At 35.4% G+C, this 25407-nt stretch overlaps 1 protein-coding gene and 1 pseudogene across 1 annotated transcript; both read left to right on the top strand.

The window, feature by feature from the left end:
* Nucleotides 1-538: 538 nt before the first annotated feature.
* Nucleotides 539-5770, top strand: LOC103967117 (glucose-1-phosphate adenylyltransferase large subunit 1). Its single transcript, XM_048581109.1, is given in 18 exon segments — nucleotides 539-562; nucleotides 921-1133; nucleotides 1294-1422; nucleotides 1592-1762; nucleotides 2067-2159; nucleotides 2303-2329; nucleotides 2331-2387; nucleotides 2462-2507; nucleotides 3035-3147; nucleotides 3716-3730; nucleotides 3732-3902; nucleotides 4161-4241; nucleotides 4528-4614; nucleotides 4692-4796; nucleotides 4904-5010; nucleotides 5106-5166; nucleotides 5325-5372; nucleotides 5374-5770. Coding segments are annotated over 18 exon segments (1635 nt in total). The 5' UTR covers nucleotides 539-553; the 3' UTR covers nucleotides 5476-5770.
* Nucleotides 5771-5914: 144 nt separating this feature from the next.
* On the top strand, nucleotides 5915-24212 carry LOC125475782 (annotated as a pseudogene).
* The last annotated feature ends 1195 nt before the right edge of the window (nucleotides 24213-25407 follow it).

Genomic DNA, 25407 nt, shown 5'->3' with positions numbered 1-25407 from the left:
TACTTTTATGCTTACTTGCGTGAATTATCTCCAAACCAATACTTTTTGGTCATTGAAGAATGTACTCAAACGACACTCTGTAAGTGTGTTATCGTGTGTTTGTAGTTGTGTTCTCGTTTGTTAATAAAAATTAATATCGCTATTTGTTAAAAAAAAAAAAAAAAAAAAAAACACAACTTAAACATTGTATATCTCTCTCATCTCTTTTTGTAGTTGGCAAAAACTTTGATAGTTTGGTGTCCCTGAGAAAAGTTTCAATGAAATACGCAATGTCAGTATTTCTATCAGCTTTGACATCACCTATTGTAATCATTTTGATACATTTGCGGACCAAAATGAAGCAACCACCATAGTTTAGGGAACAAAATTATAGTTATCCTCAAATCTACCTATTTATTTATTTATATTTGTTACTAAATTTAATAACATTAAGGTGTAACTACAAACACGAGTTTTCAAAAGGGCTCACAAGTCAATAAAGCTAATCACGTTGTTTTAAAATAATTCACTTAATTCGCTTTCTCCCAAAATTCTGCAGATTGTACAGCTAACAATGACACCTGTATTCACTGTTACACTCTGATTCTGTTTTGTTTTTCCATTTCTACTTTGAAAATGTTTGGTTGTTGGACTTGTGTGATTACTTGAGATTCTACTTTTTAGGAGTCTCTCTCATCTGGGTTATATTCACCTTCCTCATTCGGAAACTCTGTTTTGGTGTGTACGGCTTGGTATTAATATGCTATAAGTGAGTTTGATCATGCCTTGATTGCCACTTAATAATAATAATCTTTGTGTGATCTGTACGTTGCTTGGTTACTTGGTGATCAGATCAAGCCTCTTACTTTACTGGGATTTTGGTTTAACTGCTATCTGAGTTTTCAATTTCTGATCGGTTAGAATTCTATTGCAGTTGGCAGGCAACAGGAATGGATTCTTGCTGTGTGGCTTTGAAAAACACCCACTTGAGAAGACCAAGCGGTTTCTGCAATGGTGGTTCTGGGTTTTTGGGGGAGAGGGTTAGAGGGAGTTTTAGTAACAGGCTTTGCGCTAATCAGTTGAGAACTGACAAGAGGAAGGTGATACCTGGAGCTGTTCTTGCTGTTCTTACCTCAAAAGACGCCGAGGCTCTCGTAAGTTAATCCTTTCTTACATTCGATTGCCCATTTGATAATTTTCGAGATTTATATAATTTGTATGATCACTGCCATTTGTGTATGTTAATATTTGTTACTTCGTTAGCTTTTTGTGTATGATGAATTATGAAAATTGTTTCCTTAATCTTGGGTTCAGTCTCAGACTCTGCAAATGCCATCGTTACCTAGGCGGAGAGTGGACCCGAAACATGTAGCTTCCATTATATTAGGAGGAGGCGCAGGGACTCAGCTCTTTCCTCTTACCATAAGATCAGCGATACCCGCAGTAAGATCAAATATGTTTATGTATATATTGGAGTTTTTCTGATTTATGCAGACAACTTTGGTTGTATGATTCTTAATATTAGTGACTATACACGCTCATGATTTGTTCATGTTTGTGAATTTATATTGATTTTGATGTTTTATTATGTGTTGATTTGGCACGATTGCAGGTCCCAGTTGGAGGATGCTACCGGCTTATAGACATTCCAATGAGCAATTGCATCAACAGCAATATAAACAAGATTTTCGTACTGACGCAATTTAATTCTGCTTCTCTCAATCGTCACATTGCTCGCACCTATTTTGGAAACGGTATCAACTTTGGGGATGGATTTGTAGAGGTAATGAATCCTTAAAGGCATTTGTGATTGAAAGCTGAATAATTTGACAGTAAATTTCGTTGTAAGCTGATGATTATGTACACGTATTGCAAAAATCAACTCTCTAATTGACAAATTAGTCTGTTAGGGGAGCTTCTTGTTGTTTTCTGGTTAAATGAAGTGGTTCTCAGTATATAAAAAGGAAAGAATAATGGATTTTTTGTTTCAATGGATTGAGTTGTGAAAAAAAGTACCTTCAGTCGAATGTGCACTTCTCAACATTTCTCTTTCATGTTCCTTGATTATTTGGTGGCTTCAAGAGCAGGTGCTGGCAGCCACTCAAACGCAAGGGGAAGCGGGAATGAATTGGTTCCAAGGAACAGCAGATGCTGTGAGGCAATTTATATGGGTTTTTGAGGTGGGCAGACTATTTTCCACCAATGGTTTTATTTAAAAATTAAAGGAGGGGGTGAAGCGATAGTAGTAATGGGTCTGTCTGTTGTTCTTTTGGTTTGCACATAGCTTGATATCAGGTACGATGCATTGTTGTTTCTTTTGTAGGATGCCAAGAACAGGAATATTGAGAATAGTAGTGATTTTGTCTGGCGATCATCTTTACCGAATGGATTATATGGACTTTGTGCAGGTATAATCATTTCCCTTCACAATGGACTTGTTATTGTTGTTGAATTTTGCTTACACATTTTCTATGATATGCAGAGTCATGTTGATAGAAATGCCGATATTACAATTTCGTGTGCAGCAGGTGGGTGACAGGTCTGTTTTTTTTTCTCCTTTTTGTAAATGTCACTTTTAATGGTTTTCTGTGGGTTGTTGATAATGTTTGTTGGTTTACCTCAATCTCAAATGCATAAGCTGTTGGCGTGTGAGTCGACTATTGTTTGATATTCTAACATAACTCTCACGTATGGTCTTTTCCAACACTAGAGATCCCATATGTGTAACTTTTTTCTTTGTTTACAAATTACAACTAGTTACAAAAGTTTGGAATTGATTGTATCGTAACTTTTTTTCGTTGTTCACAACTTTTTACAAAATTTTAAGCTGTTGCTCTCATGGGCCAACCTTGCTTATATTTAGTCTAACAATTACACATTGAAGACTATTGGAACATCAATCGTTGTAGCAGTTTCCTTATACACGCTATGTTACTTAAGGATACTTAGGAGGCAAAGAAGAAAGATAATATCAAATATATAATACGTTCCCAAGCCCAACCCCAAATCCTCATTCTTATAATCTTTTTAGTATCGCTCTTAAATTTGTCTAAAGTTGAATGCATGTTTTCCAGTCGTGCGTCCGATTATGGATTGGTGAAGATAGACAGCAGAGGTAAAATCATCCAGTTTGCTGAAAAACCAAGGGGAGCTGATCTAAAAGCAATGGTGAGCAAGAACCAGCAGATTTATTCTATCAGATTATTTTCTTGCTTTCAGTCAGGTCCTTTGCACTTGAATTGTTTTCCACCCTCTTTGAAAATAACTTTAGCATCCTGTTATCGTATTGCTCAGTATAGTAGGCATTAGGAGGAAGGAATAGCTGGATGATGCTTTTCATTGTTAAGTCTTTTTTACACTTTCCATTGACACTCAATCTTTATGCTTACAAAGCCCAGTTACTAGTCATTCCATTTAAGCCGTTTGTAATTCAAATCATGGACATCAGAATGACCTTCGAAACGATACCACAAAATCAATTACAATATGATATCAGATTTCTTCTCTCTCTCTCTTACTCACACGCACGCACACACGCTCCATCTCTTCTATTAAAGGCATTAAGTTGATTTGGAAGTAAAGTTAAAATATAGACGAGAATAAGACCATGAAATGATGATATGCTATGTATTTTCTTTGTGTTTGAACATTTACCTTGTGCTTGGATGTACATAATTTAATTTATGTGAAAATTTATATGACGTCAGTTTTACTCTTCTTGGTTGATATTCTGCAGCAAGCAGATACCACTGCTTCTGGGATTATTACCACAAGATGCCAGGAAAAGCCCCTATGTTGCATCAATGGGAGTTTATGTATTTAAGACAGAAGTTTTGCTAAATCTTCTGAAGTGGAGGTATCCGACATCCAATGACTTTGGATCTGAAATCATTCCTGCGGCAGTGAGAGACCACAATGTCCAGGTAACATAACAATTACGGTTGACATGTCATCTACGAGAATGCAGATGAGTTTCTCCATCTCCATCAAGGCTTGGCTACCCCAATTTTAGGATTTAATGAAACAGCAGAGTGAAGACTCAACTTGAAGACCATAAATTTTGTGCCTTTTGTATCAGCAATTCATGATTTTCATGTTTTCTACGTACCTATTGATCTGTTTATACTCAGATATTGAGTTTTGAAGATGACATTACTGTAAGTTTCCTTTCTCATTTGCAGGCATATATGTTCAGAGACTACTGGGAGGACATTGGAACTATAAAGTCTTTCTATGATGCTAACTTGGCCCTTACCGAAGAGGTAGATGTCATTGTTTCCATAGGGGCAACTTTTTTTTATTCCTTTCCCCTTCAGTTCCCATTCCTCGAGTTCATTAAGCTTGTGTAGTAATTGCATACATGCCTTTCCTTTTTGTCCCGGGCACACTGATTTTGCACATCATAACGTGTGAACACAGAGAAGATACAATCTCTACAACGATGTAGGGTTCTTACGTATATCTTAATCTTAATGTGAAGCAAACAGCAAAAGCATTTTCCCTGATATGTGATTAACACCTGGGAAAATTGCGTTATCTATTTTTCAGATTCCGAAATTTGAGTTTTATGATCCAAAGACACCAATCTTCACCTCTCCTGGATTCTTACCACCAACAAAGATTGATAACTGCCGGGTATGTAACAGACTTAGGCTCTTATTGGTAACTTAACTGAGGTATCTCTCTTCTCATGCATGTGTTGTTTTTTGCAGATTGCAGATGCAATAATCTCACATGGATGTTTCTTGCAAGATTGTAGTGTCCAGCATTCAATTGTGGGTGAACGTTCACGATTGAATTATGGTGTCGAAATCAAGGTTAGTTATCATAGATTTGGAACAGAAAATTTGATGATGTGGCCATTTTGTTATTTGTTTACCTTTTCTCAGATGACTTAGTTTATTAAGTTGTTCTCTCATTGCAGGATTCCATAATGATGGGTGCCGACTATTACCAAACTGAATCTGAAATCGCATCGCTGCTTGCAGACGGGAAGGTCCCAATTGGTATTGGAAGCAATACAAAGATTTGGTAACTAGACTCGTAATTTGAGAAACGGTTCTTTGCTTTAATTGAAATATAGAATGCCGAGTTCTCTAATTATGTCTTATGATTCTTCCTTGAAGGAATTGTATAATTGATAAGAATGCGAGTATAGGCAAGGACGTAATGATCGTGAACAAAAATGTAAGCATGGCTTCCCGTGATCTAGTCTTATTTCTAGGCTACATTTATCTTTTCCTTCTACCTCTTAACCAAAATTTTACCGGAGAAAGTTTTCATTAAAGCAAATATATACTTTCGCATTCAATCTTACGGTCCATCTAAATTCTCTGGTCGTGTAGGGTGTTCAAGAAGCAGATAGGCCAGAAGACGGATTTTACATTCGCGAGGGAATCACAATTATTCTGGAGAAGGCAACAGTACAAGACGGCATGGTTATATAATGGTCTTAAACGTCTCAACTACTTTCCAAGGACAGTTGAGAAATGGTAACGAGAAAAGACTCTTGCAGTCGCAGTGCGCATTTGGCAGATGAGTGAATAGCTTCTGCAGCATTTTGTCTTTTCAATAGCCAAGTTCCACCTTTGTTACTGTGTTCAAACCAGAAAATCCTTCAGAACTCTTGAATATGGATTTTATAAGCTTAAAGCATTAGAGAGTCGCGAGATGTACAAAAATAAGTTACAGAAAGCTGACCGCCGGCTGCTTTCATCCTTCATGGAGCTGATATATCCCTAAGAAGCTATGAACTTTCTGTATCAAATATAATTGCAGTGAGTTTGAAATATGGTTGTATGTTGCATAACAAAAAATCATTTTGTCTCAGAAACCATCCGTCTACATGCGTATTCTTTCGCGCGGATGTTAGTTTCGAAGAGAAGTGTCAATGGAGCAGTAGAGAGCTAACAAGAATCATTTAAGCCCAAATACTGGCGGTGATTAAAATCACTACCAAAACAGAAAAAAAATAAATAAATAAAAATAAAAAAAAAATAAAAAAAAATAAAAAGAGTTAAAAACAGAGGTATTTTAGAATACCTCATTTTGCTTCCAACTGCTTTGCTACTACAGTCTGCTCAGTTATAAAGGAATGTAATGGAAAAAAAAAAAAAAAAAAAAAAAATTCAGAAAGTGGAGTGGCGCAGAAGAAAAGAGAGCCTCGTCTCCAACCTCAGAACGCAAGTAAACAACCAAGAAATTGATTCAGGCTCTGCCCTACAACTCTTTCTTAATCACATCCCCATCAGTTCTATACCTGACATAAAAAACTCACCTGATATTAAGCATCAATTATATAATGTTCCATTCTTTTTGTTTTTGATTTTTTTTTTTTTTTTTTTTTTTGTAATTTATTAGTTTTGGTCTTCTTTGAAATCCCATTTTGAAAGTGACAATTTTCCTTTTAATTTACTTTTTATAAGAATATATTCTCAAACTACTATAATCTATAGGATAAGTGATAGATTGCACTAGTGGCCTCACAAAAATTTAAAAAAAAAAAAAATCTACTAGATTTGAACTTGGGTGCAACAGCAATGAAGTTGGCAAACTGGCCTAACCTTGACTTTTATCATTTTAGGATTTTTTTAGCTTTATGTCACTTAAACAAAACAAAATGCCACTACTAGAAAAAGGGCTATAGGACACCCTTCTTTACACACTATTGAAGATTGGTGCCTTTCTTAACTCTATATTCATTGAAGTTTATTATCGGTGGGCTTTGAAATAGGGCCACTAACAATATTTGTGCATTGGTGCCAAACTTGTCTATACATATCTTTTTTTATTCTTTTGTTTTATCTCTTCAGATATTTTTTAAGTTTCTTTATTTCTTTTTTTTTCTCTCTCTACTCCCTTCCCCCTTCATTCTTTCTATCCTCCCTCCAGTATCCTTTCTCTCCCTCTTCTTTCTCATGCAATAGCGCCGCCGTCCTCTGGTCACCAACGATTGTCAAATTACTCAATCCTTTTCCCTTCCTCTTTCCAACCCCTAAGTTTGTTTCTACAAATTCAAAGCCAAATTTCCTCTATTTCAGATCTAAGAAGACATGTGATCGCGGGTTATCTGGTCAATTTCTGGTGAGGTCTGCCGAAATTGGACCTCAATCGAAGAAGTAAAAATGATCATCTCTTTGTCACATCCCGGCTGGGCCCCCACCACATTCCGAGCTCAACTCCACCGTAGCACGATATTGTCCGTTTGGGCCCCTACCACACCCTCACGGTTTTGTTTCTGGGAACTCACATAAGAACTTCTCAGTAGATCACCCATCCTAAGAATGCTCTCACCCAAACTCGCTTAACTTCGGAGTTCCGATGGAACCCAATGCCAGTGAGCTCCCAAAAGGCCTCATGTTAGGTAGAGATGAGAATATACATATAAGGCTTACATGATCCACTCCCCTCGGCGATGTGGGATGTTACGATCAAGGTCTAAAATATCGATGATATCGGAAATATCGGTAGTCCAAAAACACGGAAATATTGGGATATTATCGATATTGATAAAAATTGAATAAAAACCATGGAAATTTTAAGAAAAACTTGGAAATTTTTATTGAAACTTTGCAGGATGCTTATTTAGTCAATTATCTATTAGTTTATCACAAAAAATTGGAAGGAAATGCATTGCATGATGGATTTAACTGATTTAAGTTGATTATATAGCGAGTTGGCAAACTTTGTGAGTGTAGAAAATATGTAGTAATTAATGAAAGAAGTTTAATCACACCATAATCATTTATATATAATGAATTAGTACAATATTTTACACTTTATACATTGCATGGTAAGAAACATGAGTGACTTAGTACCTACATAGAGTTCCTATGAGATTCAAAATTTTCACTATCCTCATCATCTCTATGTGTAGAGTAAGTGTATTGTGAAGAGTAGTCATCAAATGATAAATCCCCAAAATAGTTTTGCATGTAATTGTTAACATGCCACCCATATGGATCCGAGATTAGTTGATGTTGTCCATAAGAAAAATCATTTGAAGATTGAGTCTCGGATTCTTTCCATGAGTTGCTCGATTCCATCCCAACATGAATAGGATATGAAGGGTAGGAAAATGGTTGGTTATGACTATAACCATAGTCACTACTTCCGACTCCAAGAGAGTCCGAAGTTATAGATAATGAGTCATCTTCTTGACTTGACAAAGTCCCCTTGCCTCTTTCTCTACGAGTATAGTCCTTCCCTATGACACCAATTCCTGGTCCTACCCACCTACTGCCATGGTCCTCATCCTGTGTTGCATGCATGAAATTTGTCTTACCAGTGAAGGGGCTCATAAATCCGGGAGGTGGTTCAACATAGTTTCCATATCCACCACTATATCCTTCATCATTCCCACCTCCGGTGGTAAGTGAGTCACTTGATCTTGTAATAGAGCTATCATTAGTATCAGCAGGATTTTGTGGTTGTGTAGGATTGGAAGAAGGTGGAATTCCAGTGTTTCTTGGTCTTAGGCGCAAAATTTCTTCCAAAGAGTCAGCGTTGCTGGATCCCACCTCCTCCTCTAATACTCTTTCTACAATTATCCCTTCATTATGTGCTTCTTCAGCAACTCTTAGAGCTGGATTGCCTTCATCATCATCTAAATGAAGAGGTCTAATCCATTGATAAAGTTGGTTACCCTCTGTATCATCATATTCAGCAATAATATCAAATACATCTAGTGGGTCACCATGGTCGACATGATCTATTTATGCTTCTTATCTCGAATTTGAAGCTTCATCTTGTAGTAGCAATAAACTAATTTTTCCAACCTACTATGAGCCAACCTTTTTCTTTGCTTTGTGTGTGTGAGTGCAAATGTAGTCCAATTTCTTTCACAAGCAAATGAGGAAGCTGTTTGTGATAATACTTTGATTGCTAACTTTCTCATAGTTGGTGCATCAGTCCCATACATGATCCACCATTTAGCTATAATGAAAAACAATGTTGATAAGCCTAATTACTCCAACAAATTCTATTATAAACTGATAGTGAAATATGTTTACACTCACTAGGAGACATTTTGTTTGAGCAGCAACTGATGTTGGTTCTCCAAAAGTTCTTCTTGCATCTTTAAACCATGTTAGCTGAATTCAATAAATCGTGTTAGTTTAATCCAACAATGTAATTATTATAATTTAAGTAATTGTGTACCTCATTTCCAAATTGGCCAACTGCTAGTGATGCAAGGTCTAATTTAGAGTATACATTATGTACAACACGTATAAGGGTACCATCATCTCCAACACCAGGTCTGTATTGGTATCGAGGATTCAAATAATATGCTATTCAAAGAAACACATACTCTAATAAGAGAAATAATATTTATGCAACTAAAGAAATGAATTGCAAATTATGACATAATTTATACCTGCTGCATGCAAATCGTGGTATAATGTTTTATACCATCGGTCATCAATTATCTTTATGACCCACCTTGCACCATGTTTTCTTTCCAAGTCCTCCTTCACTGCACGCATCAACTCATATATTGCCCCCATAGTAGGATACACTTCTGTGTCAACGATCCGTAAAACTTTGTAAAGAGGTTCAAACACTTGGCACACATGTTCTGATTGAGTCCAAAAAGCATGATCAAGCACTATACTTTCCACCATATGACCTGCATTTGAGCGGCTGAAATTGTGGTTGGCCCATTCGTCACTAGTGAATAGTTGCTTAAACCTGCTTTCTTCTTAAGTAGGCTGTCTAATGCAATACAGTTGGTGGCAAATCGAGTGGTAGCTGGACGAATAATTTCTCCTTTGCAAAATTCATGCATCTTTTCCAACAACCAACCGTGATTGTAAATATAATTTGTGATCGTTCTAGCTCTTTTTACGACATTAGCAATATTCTCTCTCTTCCCCATTGCCTCAAACATAAGATCAATACAATGTTCTACACATGATGTCCAAAACACATTATGATGCTTCATTAATTTTTTTCCAGCTTTGACAAATGCAGAACTGTTGTCGGTCACGACTTGGACAACATTATGCTCTCCCACCTCTATGATTACATCCCTCAATAATTTGTAAATATACTTGTAGTTCTTTATATGGTCTGAAGCATCAACGGACTTCAAAAAAATTGTCTTTTCCTTGGAGTATACCATGAAGTTTATGATAGACAATCTGGTCGAGCCAGTCCATCCGTCACACATGATTGTGCAACCATTAGTTTCCCACTTTGACCTCAACTTGTTAACATACTCGCCAATGTCTTTATACTCCATTTCCAATTTGTTTCTTACCTCATAGGGAGTGAGAGGTTGTACTCCAACATCGGCCTGTTGACATCGCAATACCATATTTTTGAAATGATGTGATGATGCCTTCTCAGCAGGGACATTTTCATAGATAAAGAACTTGCTAATTAGACGCCCCATTCCCTCCTTCACATTACCTCCAGTGAAATAACTCCAAACACTCTTTTGACATGCTTTGGATGACTTATATAAACTTGGGGCTATTGGTGGTGTTGGTTGTGATTCTCTAACACTTGCTCCCCGTCTCATTTGTGCACCATCACTTGTCCTGGAACCTTGTGCTCTATTAGGAATTTTATGAAGGTGTTCTCTTTCCCATGTTGACTATTTGGAGGCACATAATGCTTGTTTGAAATTGTGTCGTTCTTCATGTCCCATGTCATCATGACATTCGTCCTCATCGTCATCATCATCACTGTCAACCGCTTAGCCAATGACTTCTCCTTGTAGCCCAGCTCGAATATTTTCCATTCCATGTGTTTTCTTTTCCTTATGGTGTTTTTTTTTAATAATGTGGTGATGAATGCCTTCACTTCTGGGGGGACATTATCGCATCATTGGACATTATTTCCTGGATCTAATCCACTAAGATGGTACTTAAGTCGTGTCACTCCGCCACTCTTCATTACCTGACCACAATATTTGCAAATTGTACCATGTTTGTTTCCGTCTATTAGGTCTCCATGTTCCCAAGCTGGATCACGTTTAGTAACTCCACTAGACATCTTAAACGTACCTATATTTATATTTCATGGAAATTAGGCAATTATTTTTTGGCCAAAAAATATAGTAGTGACGGTTATATAAGAGAACCTAAATAATAAAGTTATTCTACAGAAGAATTAAATAGGAAGTAAAGAAAATGATTGTAAGAATTTAAGTAATTATAAAAATAATATGGAATAATAAAACCTAATATTAATGAATAATAATCCAATTTGATAATAAAATAATAAATAACATTAAACAAATTAAAATTATCCTAGGGAATAATTATACAACATTACTTAATTACTTCAAAAAATTAACATGCAAGTATTATTTGGTTCTTAGATCACATGCACAGGTCCACACAAATATTTTTGTTGTTGTATAAATTACAATAATATAAATATAAGTTTGTAAACTTACCTTAAATATGGAACCCTTTGTGTAAATGCCAAATAGAATCTGTGTGGACCAACAATAAAATAATAATTACACAAATGTAACAAAATGTGATGAAAACATATAAAGTCTTTAATAATGCATTAAGAGACAATAAACACACATGTAAGTGACCAAATAAAAAATAGAAAAATTAAAAACCACATGCCATTGACTAAGTAATTAATTGACACAATTTAAAATATAATACCACCAAAAACTTGGAATAGATAATAACAAACATGCAAATTAAATAAGAATAATGAATGAGAATAACTTACTATAGTTCGGCTTTTTTTTAACTTGGGGGGAAATTGAGGTTGATAGATGTTGAGAATAACATGAGCATTATGTTTTGTTTTGGAGAGATGTTGAGAATAAGGGACGGCATGGGACCATTTGATTTTATTTGTATATATAGAAATAGAACTACCTAACCATATATATAGAAATATGACTACAACTAATTAGTTAGGTGAGTGAACGTGGTGAGTAGTTCAAAAGTAGATACTTGAAAAGAAATTGTCAAAGATTCATTGTCATGTGCAAATTTGTTTCTTGCAAAAAGAATTCAAAACAAAACCATATATATATATATTTAGCATATTTTCACAAAAACATAAGTGATATGGTGGTCAAGGTGTTGAAGGAAGTAAAATGGGAGGGAATCCCCTTGGTGTTTTTTTAAATATAGAAATTTATCCTAGATAATAAATGTTAGCTTGCAAGCCTTGCAGACATCTTAACGACCATATAAATATTATAGGCTGAATATGTAATCACAAACACATATGTAGCGAGTTGGATAAGGCTCAGGTGCGTGGTTGACAAAGGGAGGGGTTCGAATCCCTGTATGCGCAAGATTGAGACTTTTCATCATTTTTCAAGTATTTTTGGATTTCATCTCGCGAAATATCGATAATATCGCGATATATTTCTCAAATATATGCATTAAAATGCTGAAAATATCGTCTCTGATATTATCGCGATAATATCGACAAAAATATCAATATATTGAATAATTAAGTGGATAAGTGTGAAAATATCGCCCTCTCAAAAAAAGGATATTATCAACGAAATATCGCCGATAATATCAATATTTGACGTCCTCGTCGGCACACTTCCGGCCAAGGATTGGCTCTGATACCAAATTGTCACATTTCGGCCCGGGCCCCACCACATTCCCGGCTCGACTCCACTGTAGCACGATATTGTCCGCTTTGGGCCCATACCACACCCTCACGATTTTGTTTCTGAGAACTCAGACGAGAACTTCCCAATGGGTCACCCATCCTGGGAATGCTCTTGCCCAAACTCGCTTAACTTTAGAGTTCCAATGGAACCCAAAGCCAATGAGCTCCCAAAAGGCCTCGTGCTAGGTAAAGATAGGAATATACATATAAGGCTTACAGGATCCACTCCCTGAGCGATGTGGTATGTCACATCACACTCTTCATGGGTTGTTCTCAAATGTAAGTGCTTTCTCAAAATAAAAACTTTCAATTTTTGGATAGATTCTAGATTTCGAATTTTAATTCCATTTTCTGTATGCATGTCGAAGATTAGGGACGAAGAAGGTGAATCAAGGTTACGTCCAACCTGGGGCGAAAAGAATGGAAGGTTGTGGGTCAAATTAAAGTGAATTGGGTGATTTTCTCTTTGCACTGTGTTGAGCAAAATTTCTTTTGTTGGTTTTTTCTTGTGTTTTTATGATGTCCCTACCCGTATAGAATAGAACATGCTGAACCAAATCTTCTTCATGTAAAACCTACTTTATTTAGATCGGGAAAATCGTACGGTTTTCTGAAACCATGTGCTATGGCTCAAATCCATAGTCAATCCTATTTCCGATTCCGATAGGAACAATTGACAATTGAATCCAATTTTTCCCATTATTTTCGTATCCGTAATAGTGCGAAAAGAAGGCCCGACTCCACCTCTTTTTTTTTTTTTTTTTTTTTTTTTTTTTTGTATTACTCTCCTTTGGTTGTTCTCCGTTTGTCTTTTAGCCTTTTGCTGAGCTCTACTTCGTTGTTTTCTTCCTCTGCTGTCCTCTCCGTCCCCTTCTGAATCCATTTTAGGTCTTTCTATAGACTTGAGTTTGTGGAACTTATTTGTGAAACACCGTGGAAATAATGGGCAGGTTTTTATTAACTCCTCTTTTGCACGTTGGAGGAAAGTGGGGGAGGAACTGCTCCATTTTTTACCTGTTTCAACCGACTGCTTCCTATGATTTTGAATTAACTAATCAATTGTAAATTAATTAATTAACTTTCAATTTCTTGGCATATTTTACACCTCAACACACTGGTGATTTTTTTTCCTTTCTTTGTTAGGAATTGTGATCCTGGGAGTATGGTGGTTGTGTTATATGAGTCTGATGTTGGGCTTTGTTGATGCTTTTCTAGGAATTTGTGGAGCATGATGCTATGCATAAAGCACTTATTGCCCTTTTGAGGCAAGATGTTAAAGGTATATTTGTGCTCTTCAAATTAAGTGATGGTGCACAATTACATATTAGATGTTTATTACAAATTAACTGATGTTTCATTACATCAGATTGTAAGTTAGCATTTTAATTTATAAGTAAATACGTATCTATGTACAAACGCATACACATTTTATGCAGATTTATATATTTTTCTTACTAGCCTTAAGTTCAACACTTGATACATCTAGGATCATCGAAATCTCTCTCTTTCATAATGTATCTCATCTTCTTGTATTCACAACTTCTTTGACAACATTATTCAAGCACATTGGGAGTGTTGAGGAACTAAGCACATATGAGATCATTCGGGAGAGGGTTTAAAGCTTCATTAGAGATAAGGTGAAAGGATTACTTTTTTGAATGCCCAATATGATTGTTGGTTCAATGGCCTATATTTCAGACTACCTATTGGTTTGAAATGAGGAATGGGTTTAGATTTCTTGTATTTGTGCATGATGCCTAGGTTCATAAGTATGTGTGGGAGCTATATCTTTCCTTTTAAATTATCTGATTTTGATATTTTGGTTTTTCAAGATAATGCTTAGACCTTGTATTTCTATGTTCGCATTTTCTTCTGAAAGAAGGAAATTTATTAATAACAGACTACCAAGTAGTCCCCAAAGTACAACAAACAGAGAAAGAGGCCTAACCAGCTAGGCCAAATAGTAGCAGCAACGTGAGAGTCTTCATGGCTGATATTATGACTGCAAACTTCTTGAAAAACTACATTTCCCAAGTATTTATTTGATTATATCTCAGTGATACATGTCCTCAACTCTAATTGCTTTAATAGTTAAAGTTGAGTTAACATTATTCTTATGAATTTTGTGGATTTGACTTTGGGTGCAACAAATGATCAAATTCAAGTTATTTACACGATTAAGCTCTTTGGAAACAGAGTGTTCAAACACGTTTCAAAGTTTGAGTCCCAACATTTGTTCAAAATTGTATAAAATATCAGTTATGCAAATTTGTAGTATATTCTTATATCAAAGATATTATAATTTGTTTCCTCACCAAAAGAAAAAAAAAATATTATATTCAAATCTGGGTGCCCCTGGAGGCATCCTATTTTTTTAAAATATGATATTGCAACTTTGCCACCAATGTGAATTAGGGTGGCATTGTTTACAGATGACACCAATGCAATATTGGTAGCCATTGTTACAATAGAGTCCTCTACATAGGACTTGTTCTCTAGTTTAGTGGCTGCTAGGTGGCCATTAAGGTTTGCCACCAATGAGAGTGTCCACACTTGACAATAGACACCAATGAAAAGGATGGCTTTTAGCCAAAATTCTTGCAGTGTGTTTTGTATTTCTACATAAGTGCAAAGTTTTGGAATTGAAAACTGGGGAAAGTGTAAGAGATGCAATTCATTTGTTGTATGAGAAGAATGTGTGTGGTGTACCAATTGCAGACACTACCTCAGGAAGTTTTCGGATCGGGATATCGGTTTCATTGATTTTGCAAGCATGGTTCTTCGGTTTCTTGAGGTAAGGAATTTTATTCTGTAGATTTAACATCCAAACCACACTCCCAGTTGACCATTCTTATAGTTATTAAATCTCACAAAAATTTTCATTTCGAGGAATGTGAAAAAGTGGGGAATCGCAGCAAAGAAACCGGAGCTGAAGCAGTTGGCAGTTGGGGTGTTTTTGACATGCTTGAACAACATCCTCACATTGGCCAGACTAAGGTTTCAATTTTCTTTTCTTCCCATTTTTTCTTTTATCTAATGGGAGCTTAAAAACTAAACCCCTTGTCCATCAACAACGAGTTGGCGTTCTTGTCTATGTTCACCCACATATTATCTACACAACATAAAATTTGATTTTAAATTCAATCCTCCTCCAACTCGTGATTACATATGAGTTCCACTATTCTGCTTCCCTCTTCTTGTTGCGCACATTTTCTCCCGGCCTTGTCCGAAAGTACAATCATGTTTGTAAACAATATAGTTAATGACCTACGGCTACAGGTGATAGGCTCTTGAATTAATTTGACAACTTGAGTTCAAATACCATAGAACCAATATAAAGATGCACGAGTAGAGACGCACAATGATCATTTTGAGTCTTTCATAATGATAGGCATGTTAACTCTAAACCACAAACAAGATTCAGTTACTCGAATTACAACCCAACAAAATACAGAACACTAATCCATGTAAGGTTGAAGCATACTAACCTGAAGAACTTCTATTGGATGCAACCATGGTTATTCACGATTAACCTGAATTCACACCAGCTTTTCTTCTCTATGTCATGATGCTTATTGCTTAAACTAAGAATAGGGCTTATTTCCAAAAGAGCGTGATCTTGTGAGAGGAGAGGTTGCTATATATACATATACACATATCCCTTCTCATAACAGAATGAGGACTCCCTATTAGAATCCTTATGGAAAACAACTTATTTTCCCAATCCATATCAGTTCACTACTGCACCAGAATCTGTTGACAATAACTAGTATACATCTTCCCATAAGGCTTTCTTATACCAATTGGTCTCAAATAGCTAATGCCAGATCACTTAATCTCATGTTCATATTCTTATATTCTCCCACTTTAGCATGAGACAAAGATCAAGCACGACTTTCACCAATTATAAGAAGTGATTACATAGCCTTATTCAAGACTTTACTATCATGATCATTATTACATTGCATTTCAAAGTACAGAGACCAAGAACCATGAACTACAAACAAAGGGCATTATTGATTCCAAGTCCACATATATCCAATCTGCAAATATAACTCATGACTCAAAAGATATGCTCCCACTTTTCAAGAGATCAAAACATATTAATCACAACCAAGAGCAACATATCAATTACTAGATAAAATACCAATTCATTAATCATGAGCTTAAAAAATAGACAAACTGTTTTTCAAAACATCAAATGAATCTAACCTAAAACAATATGCATCATTCAAAACTACAAAACTCCAAGCTGAATTACTGAGCCTCGAACCTAAGACACTTAATGAAAATCAAAATAGACTAACAAACTAGCTATAACTGAATAAATTAGCCTCTGTTACTTCAGGATTGCATTCATTATTCTGGAACTTATCATAATTGCAATCCAAATCTCAAGAAGATAATTGACTGCTCCCACTGATCAAAACTTTCCAATACTCCCATCCAAGAAACATGTTGCTTAAACATTCCAACAGGCAATGCATTAGTTAAGGGATTTGCAAGCATCATAGTAGTACTAATATGTTGCACTTCAATCACTCCTTTCTTGACTTGTTCTCTGACTTTAAGAAACTTCACATCATTAACCTTGATGCTGAAGTTCTTCTATTATTCTTGGCAAAGAATACAACTGAGTTGTTGTCACAAAACAGCTTCACAGGCTTCTAAATTAAATTCACAATCTTAAGTCTGTTAAGAAATTCTTTAACCAAGCTGCCTATTTCATACCTTCAAAACAAGGTACAAATTCAACCTCTATAGTAAATGTAGCTATGACAGTTTGTTTTTCACTTTTCCATGAAACTACCCCTACATTGAGCATTAAGATATATTCTCCTTCATCTACATTTCCAGCCAAATCCAAGTTAGTGTATCTTATAAGTTTCAAAGAATTGCTTCTGCCATATACCAACATATAACTTTTGGTTCTCTGCAAGTATCATAGAACTTTCTTTGCTGCTACCCAGTGTGCTTCACCTGGATTTGCTTGAAACCTGCCTAGCATGCCAACAATAAAGGCAATATCTGGTCTTGTACATATAGTTGCATACACGAGGCTTCCAACCAATAAAGCATAAGGTTTAGACTGCATTTTCTTCATTTCCAAATCAATTTTTGGACACTGATTTTTCGAGAACTTATCTTATTTATTAACTAGAACTTGACCATTGTTTCAGCTTTCCATATTAAACCTACTAATATTCTGTCAATATAACATTTTTGAGATAAACCAACAAGCCTGTTCTGCCTATCTCGAACAATCTCTATTCCCAATACATAATGTGCTTCATCGAGGTCTTTCATCTCAAAATTATCACTTAGCATTCTTTTAGTACTTTGAAGCAATTGTGGACATGAACTAGCAAGAAGAATATCATAAGAAAAAAAATAAAATAAAATAAAAAAGGCACTAGGAAGATAGATTTGGATCCTGAGAACTTAATATATATGCAATCATCCAACTTATTTTCTACAAAACCTTGTAAAGAGACAATTTGATCAAATTTCAAATACCATTTCCTTGATGCCCGTTTAAAGCCATATATTGACTTATTGAGCTTGCATACCATATTTTCCTTCCCCCTTTCAACAAATCTAGTAGTTTGCTTCATATAGATATCCTCTTGTAGGTCTCCATTAAGAATATCTGTCTTTACATCCATTTGATGTAACTCAAGATCAAAATAGGCAGCTAAAGACATGACAACTCGCATGGAATCTTTAGAGGAAATTAGAGAGAAAGTATCATAGTAATCGATTCCCTATCTTTTAGTGAACCCCTTGGCAACTAACCTTGCTTTATATCTCTCAATTCTACCATGAGCATCCTTTTTTGTTTTAAACACCCACTTGCAACCTATTAGCCTAATTTCATAATTTGATTCCACCAATGTCCAAACTTGATTCTTGAACATTGAATCTAACTCATCCTTCATAGTACTGTGCCATATAACTAATTCAGGACTTTCAATTGCCTGAGTGTATATAAGGGGTCATCAATGTCACCTATATCAAACTCAATTTCTTGTAAGTACACACAGTCACTGATTGCAGTAGATTTTTGAGCTTTTGTAGATTTTCTTAGTTCAATTGGTACTTGTGGTTCTAAAAGGGAATTGATGTTGCAAGCTGTGTTAATTGGTCAACCTCCATAGTGTAATAACATGAGCTCCTAATTCTTCACTTAAATCTTCAATTGTAGGTGACAATTGTTGAGTAAATAATGAAACCTGAGTATAATCCGTTGTTACAGGGTTGTCATGAATCTGATGCATCTCTTCAAACACAAAATTTTCTCTTGAAAAATTTGAAACATCTTGATCTTCTAGAAAGGCTACATTATGTGCTTCGTGGATTCAAGTATGGTGTTGAGGAATATAGAACCTAAAACCCTTTGAATTCTCAGAGTAGCCAACAAAGTAACATGATTATGTTCTAGGATCTAACTTCGTTTCATTAGGATTGTAAAATCTAGCCTCTGCCTTACATCCCCAAACATGAAAATGGGCAAAACTTGGAACTCTCCCATGCCACAACTCAAAAGGTATTGTTGAAACTGCCTTACTGGGAAATCAGTTCAATATATAATTTGTTGTTTTCAAAGATTCTCCCCATAAGAAACCTAGTAGTCTAGATCTTGTCATCATACTCCTAACCATGCCAATGAGAGTCCTATTTCTTCTCTCTAACACACCATTCTGTTGAGGTGTTCCATGTGTGGTGTATTATGCCACAATGCCATTCTTCTTAAGATCAAGAGTCAATGGACCCTTTTGCTGCCTAGATTCAGTGTATCTGCCAAAGTATTCTCCTCCCCTATCTGATCTAACAATTTTAATAACCTTCCTAACTATTTTTCAACTTCATTTCTATAAATAATAAAACAATTGAGTGCATCTGACTTCTCACCAATGAGAAAAGTATATCCGAGCCTAGAAAATTCATCAATGAAATTGACAAAATACCTATTCCCACAAATTGTTTTGACTGGAAAGGGACCACAAATATCAGTATGTATGATTTCTAATAACCCTTGACTTCTCTTAGCATCCATTTTTCTAAAATTAGTCATTTTCCCTTTAAACAATCTACACACTCATTTGCTCACAAGTATCATTATGTGTGATTTCTAATAACCCTTGACTTCTCTTAGCATCCATTTTTCTAAAATTAGTCATTTTCCCTTTAAACAATCTACACACTCATTTGCAGTAGTGAAATCTAATCTTGGAATTAATTTAGCCTTTGAAAGTTTAATTTCTCTTTCTTTAGAGATATGCCCTAACCTTTTGTGCCAAAGAATGTTAGAAGTGACATTTTCTAACATTCTTTTGGAACCAACATTCAGTACTAGGTGATTATTTGACTCCACTAAACATTCTAGTCTCCACAAGTTATGAAATAGAAAAGCAGTCCCCAAAATCAAATCAAGACTATTCTTTTTAAAGATTTTAGACATTCATCATCAGCAAGAAAGGAAAAACCATCTTTTACAATTTTGGAAGGAGAAATAATTTTCTTCTTGTATTTGGAACATAGAGCACATCCTTTAATTGTAAAACAAAACCAAAGGTTAATCTTAAGTTCACAACCCCTATTGAATGCACTGCAACTTTAGTCCCTTCCCCTATATAGACATTACGTAAATTATTTCCAATTTCCTTTTGTTTTTGAAAACCTTTTGAAGAGTTGGTTATATGCACTGAGCATCTAGCATCAAACCACCATGAATCAACAGGTACCTCACACAAATTTGACTCAACGCAAACATGTACCTATTCCTTTTCTTTGCTTTTTATCCAATCCTTAAAGATTTCACAATTTACTTTTCATTGGCCCCTAGTTTTGCACCAAAAACATTTAAGTTTAGACACATCTTTTGTTTTTTTAAACTTGGTAGATTTTCTAAGGGAGTCAATTACTTTAGCAGAAGTACTGAACCTATTAGAGCTTACTCTCTTTTCCAGTTTGCACAAAATTGACATCCTCATTTTCTTTGTCTTTCTCTTGCTTTTGACGAGTTTCTTCTTGTACACATTGTGCAATCAACTCATCAAAGTCCCCGTTTTGTCTTGCGTGTTGTAGGAAACCTTTAACTGGCTATATCTGTTGGGAAGTGCTTAGAGAATCATGAATACCATCTGTTTTTCACCAATGTTTACATCCATTTAATTGAGTTTTTCCGCAACATCAGTTATCTTCATGATGTGGTCCCTTATAGAACCAGTACCCTCAATCTTGTATGTAGTCAATAGAGACATGTATTGACTCACTTCAGCTTTCTTAGATTACCCTCAATCTTGTATATAGTCAATAGAGACATGTATTGACTCACTTCAGCTTTCTCAGATTCTTTAAATTTCTTTTCAATTGCATTCAAGTAGTCAATAGCCAAATTAGGTTTCTTGATTCCTTCTTGAATTGTATCAGTCATACCACTCTCTAAGATAGACAGTGCCACTTTATTAGCTCTTGTCCATCTCTCAAAATTTGCTTTTTCAGCTCTGGTGCTCTGATCATTGATGACAGGCTTGGGATTGTCAATTGCTATATCAAACTCATTTAGAGTTAATAGCAAACTAATGTCCCTTCTCCACTTCTTGTAATTACCCCCACCAGCGAGGATTGGAATGTTAACTAAATTGAGGGTCTTCATTAACATTGCAGATACTGAAGAAAACAATGAAATCACAAAAGACTTTTAGATTCTAGATTTCTTTTCTCAATCTATTGCACATCCTATCATCAAAACTATTATCTATATACATAATCTTAACAACAAAAGGTTGATAAACACATAAAGAATAAAAGGATTTTCAGAACATTAAGAATTAATTGTTATGTAATCATAGACAACCATCTCAACATTATAAAGGATTTGTCTCAAATAAACAATTCGTAGTTCATCAAATTTTTTTGCATAAAACGAGTGATATCTGTAGAAGGTCCAAGCTAAACTTTCTTCCATAGACAGTTAGAGAAAGCGCATAATCATGGGATTAAAAAACAGAAATAAGTGTAATCGTGATGCTTGTTATTCAAATCATGTTGAAGAAAGGAATATATTCGAGATAAGATAGATCAAAATCCAAATTTCAATCCAATGTTTAGAAGACATATCCTTTCATTCAATGAGTATCAATACCCAGCAGCGGAAGCATTTACAATATATACTGAAGACTCAACAACTTGAACAACCCAAATCAACAAAATTCAAAATCAAAAAGATAAATTGTTGTATTCCTAATCCGAGAAAACCCCTAAAAGTATATAGGTTTTGAGTTTTAATGGTCAAAAAAATAAAAATAATAAACATTCATATTTTACTAAAGCGCACTGTTTTTCCTAGACCCAGTTTTAAGTCTAGAACCAGTTTCAAAACCTGATGGCAATAAAGATGAATATTTTTTTTTTTTTTTGGGAATTGTTATTAGCACTCCAAATTTCTCATTCTACACTCCAAACTTTCTATATTTAGAAAGAAAAATACACTTGTGAGGAGTGTAGAATGAGATTTTTGAAGTGCCAATAACACTTCCTTTATTTATTTATTTATTAGGATTCTATCGATTTTGTTGATTGAACTTAAGAACACAAATCTATGGCTCTGATACATGTTAATTCTAAACCACAAACAAAATTCAATTACTCGAATTACAACTGAACAAAATACAGAACACTAATCCATGTAAGGTTGAAGCATACTAACCTGAAGAACTTCCATTGGATGTAGCCATGGTTATTCACAATGAACTTGAATGCACACCGGCTCTTCTTTTCTTTGTTAGGATGCTTATTGCTCAAACTAAGAATAGGGCTTAGTTCCAAAAAAGCATGATCCTATGAGAGGAGAGGTCGCTATATATGTACATATGCACATATCCCTTCTCATAACAGAATGAGGACTCCCTATTAGAATCCTTATGGAAAACAACTTAAGTTTTCCTAATCCATATCAGTTCATTGCCACAATAAAATCCTCTATTGACAAGAACTAGTATACATCTTCCCATTAGGCTTTCTTATATCAATTGGTCTCAAATAGCTAATTCCAGATCACCTAATCTCATGTTCATATTCTTACATGGCAGAGAAACCAGTGTTGTAATCTCCTTAGCTATATGTTGGAGTACCAACCAAGTTATAGCACCAGGCCTGTGTTATGGACTTGTAGTTTAGAACTTTAAAGTGATACTTTGTTTAACATTTTTTATGAGCACTTTTATTTAATTTTAACAGATTGGCGAGTTAGCTAAGTTGTTTATCTGGGATTTGTATTTCCCCCTACACTTGGATGAAACACTCTTCCATGTTCGGCTACTTCTTTCAAAGCACCGGCTGCAAGTGGTGCCTGTCATAAAGAGAACCAATTCTATGCTAATTGGTTTTATTTTACAGGTATATCTATCTCTAAATTTTACTTTGTGACATAAATGGTTGTGAGAAGCCAGCAGCCAAATTAAGAATTTGTATAACAAGAAATTATATATGTTGAGCTCGACGATTTTAACTATTTGAAGTTAACAAAACTAAAATAAATAAAAATTCATGATTTATTTATGCTTGGATGGCATGGTGCTCTACATTTGCTGCTTCAATCAAATGGTTTGGACTGGTTTGATAGCATTGCTAATAAACCCTTATCCGAGTTCTGGTATATATGGTAAATCTTTATCAGACTTCCAAAATGATTTTGTTCTTTCAATTATTTTTGTTTTAATTAATCAAAGCTATATTAGTTTATGATTGAATACGTAATTCTCATTTTTATTGGAATTGCATCTTCTTTCATGTTTCCATTAAGGTTTGGTAATGAAGAGCATGTTGTAATATATATGGAGACCAAAGCCTAACAGGTGCTCTTCAGGTTCTATGAAAAAACCGAAATGGTGCAGTTGCTGTGACAGATAGAAAAACTAGAAGATCATTGGCATAAGGAACATCAACCTCTATCTTCTTCTTCAGAATCTCTCTCGCAATATAAAGTAAGTTGCTGTCACAGACAGAGGACGATGATGGCAACAATCCTGAAATAGAGGATAACAAAGAAGAATCATTGGGTAAGAATAAAACTCCTGTAGATACCTTAAAAATTGATTTAAAGTTGATATCCCTGTTACAGAGGGGATGTTGATGCAGAAAAGTTAGACAATTGGATAGATACCTTAGAAACTTACTTCACTGTGTATAAATACTCCAACTCTCAAAAGACTTTTGCAAACTTGAAACTTACAAGTCATCTGCCCTTACATGGTGGAAACTTACCGAAAATGGTATGATATATCTAAATTGACTTCGAAGGAATTCAAGATGATCTTGAGAAAACAATTCTATCCAATTGGCTACGAAGAAGAAAGATGGTACAAGTGGCAATACTTCTGACAAAAGTTCAGGTAAACTGTCGAAAGTACACTACTGAGTTCAATAACCAAGCTATGGTTTTGGATATTGATGTCGATGACTACGATGTGTTCATGAAGTACACCAGAGGTCTTATCGACTACTTATGTAAAAAACTGAAATTGTTCACCGTAGAAACTACTGAAGAAGCTATTATTAAGGCCATTACCATCGAGGCAAAAACAAATAGAATCCTAGCAGTAAATCTAATTTGAAGAAAAAAATGAAGGAAAGCAAGGAAGGTCCAACACAGAGGAACTACTATGATCATTGTCAAACTAGTAAACATGGCATAGACAAGTGCTGGACTCTTCACCCTGAGTTGCAACCGTAACATGTTAAAAACAACTAGGGGAGAATTGACAGAAATGTTACCTTGACTACGCAACATGCAGAATAGCTTCTAGAAGTGAGGTAGCTTGATGCTACTCTTGCCCTTATAACCAAACCAACAGATGTTGTAGATTCTCATAGCGGTGAAGAGTTGTTTCATGTGAATATTTAGGTGAAACAAAATGTTGTGCAAGCTATCATTGACCCTGGAAGTTAAAAGAACTTGATTTCTGAGGCTCTAGTTCAGAATGTGGGCTTATACACCACACCATATCCTAAACCATACTTGTTAGGATGGATTTAGAAGGATGTTGACTTGTAGATCATGAAGCAATGTACCTTCAAATTTGCAATCACCAATCGTTTCATTGATGAGGTGACTTGGGAGATGGTTCCATTAGATGTGTGCCAAGTCATTCTAACAGTCCGTATATGTGGGACCATGAAGCAATTCACTACATGGGGCTTCACAAGTATCGTCTTGTAAAGGACGAGAAAGAGTTCCACATCAACGCTTATAAGCCTCAAAGTACATAAAACTTCTTGATAGTTAACCAAGCCAAGAGGTTGGTTAATTCATGTGGAAGATTTGTTTTACTAATGATTCAACCACAAGATCAGAGTTATAGAGTTGTGACTTTGTCTACCTGTGGCTCCTCTACACAATGTTCCGACATTGAAAAATTGCAAAAGGAGTTCAAAAACTTGTTTTCAGATGTGCAAAGATTACCACCAAGGAGAGCTGTAGAGCACGAGATCCAATTGATAGGAGATTCACCTCTACAAAACTTAGGTTTTTATCGTCTTTCTCTGACAGAATCTAATGAGATTAAGGAGTCATCAAACCAATTGCATACCGTTCTGAAATGTTCATTGGGCCATATTGAACTATCCAACTTATGACAATGGACGCCGATGATGTTGCCACTGAGAGAGAATGAGTCGTGAAGGTGTCAGAGAGTTTTAGGTACTGCTCGCCTCGGCCTCCCAATGGCCGCCTAGGCCACTCATACACCCGCCTAGGCCGTCCAATGTCCGCCTAATTTATTTCCCGATTTTTCTTCCAATTTTGGTTAA

This window comes from the organism of the source record quoted next, unplaced genomic scaffold (assembly GCF_019419815.1).
Source record: "Pyrus x bretschneideri cultivar Hongxiangsu unplaced genomic scaffold, Pyrus_bretschneideri_v1 Contig16, whole genome shotgun sequence".
In the NCBI taxonomy this organism is placed as follows: domain Eukaryota; kingdom Viridiplantae; phylum Streptophyta; class Magnoliopsida; order Rosales; family Rosaceae; genus Pyrus; species Pyrus x bretschneideri.
The sequence above is the reverse complement of the archived record's forward strand: the minus strand, read 5'-3'. Positions and strand labels throughout refer to the sequence as shown.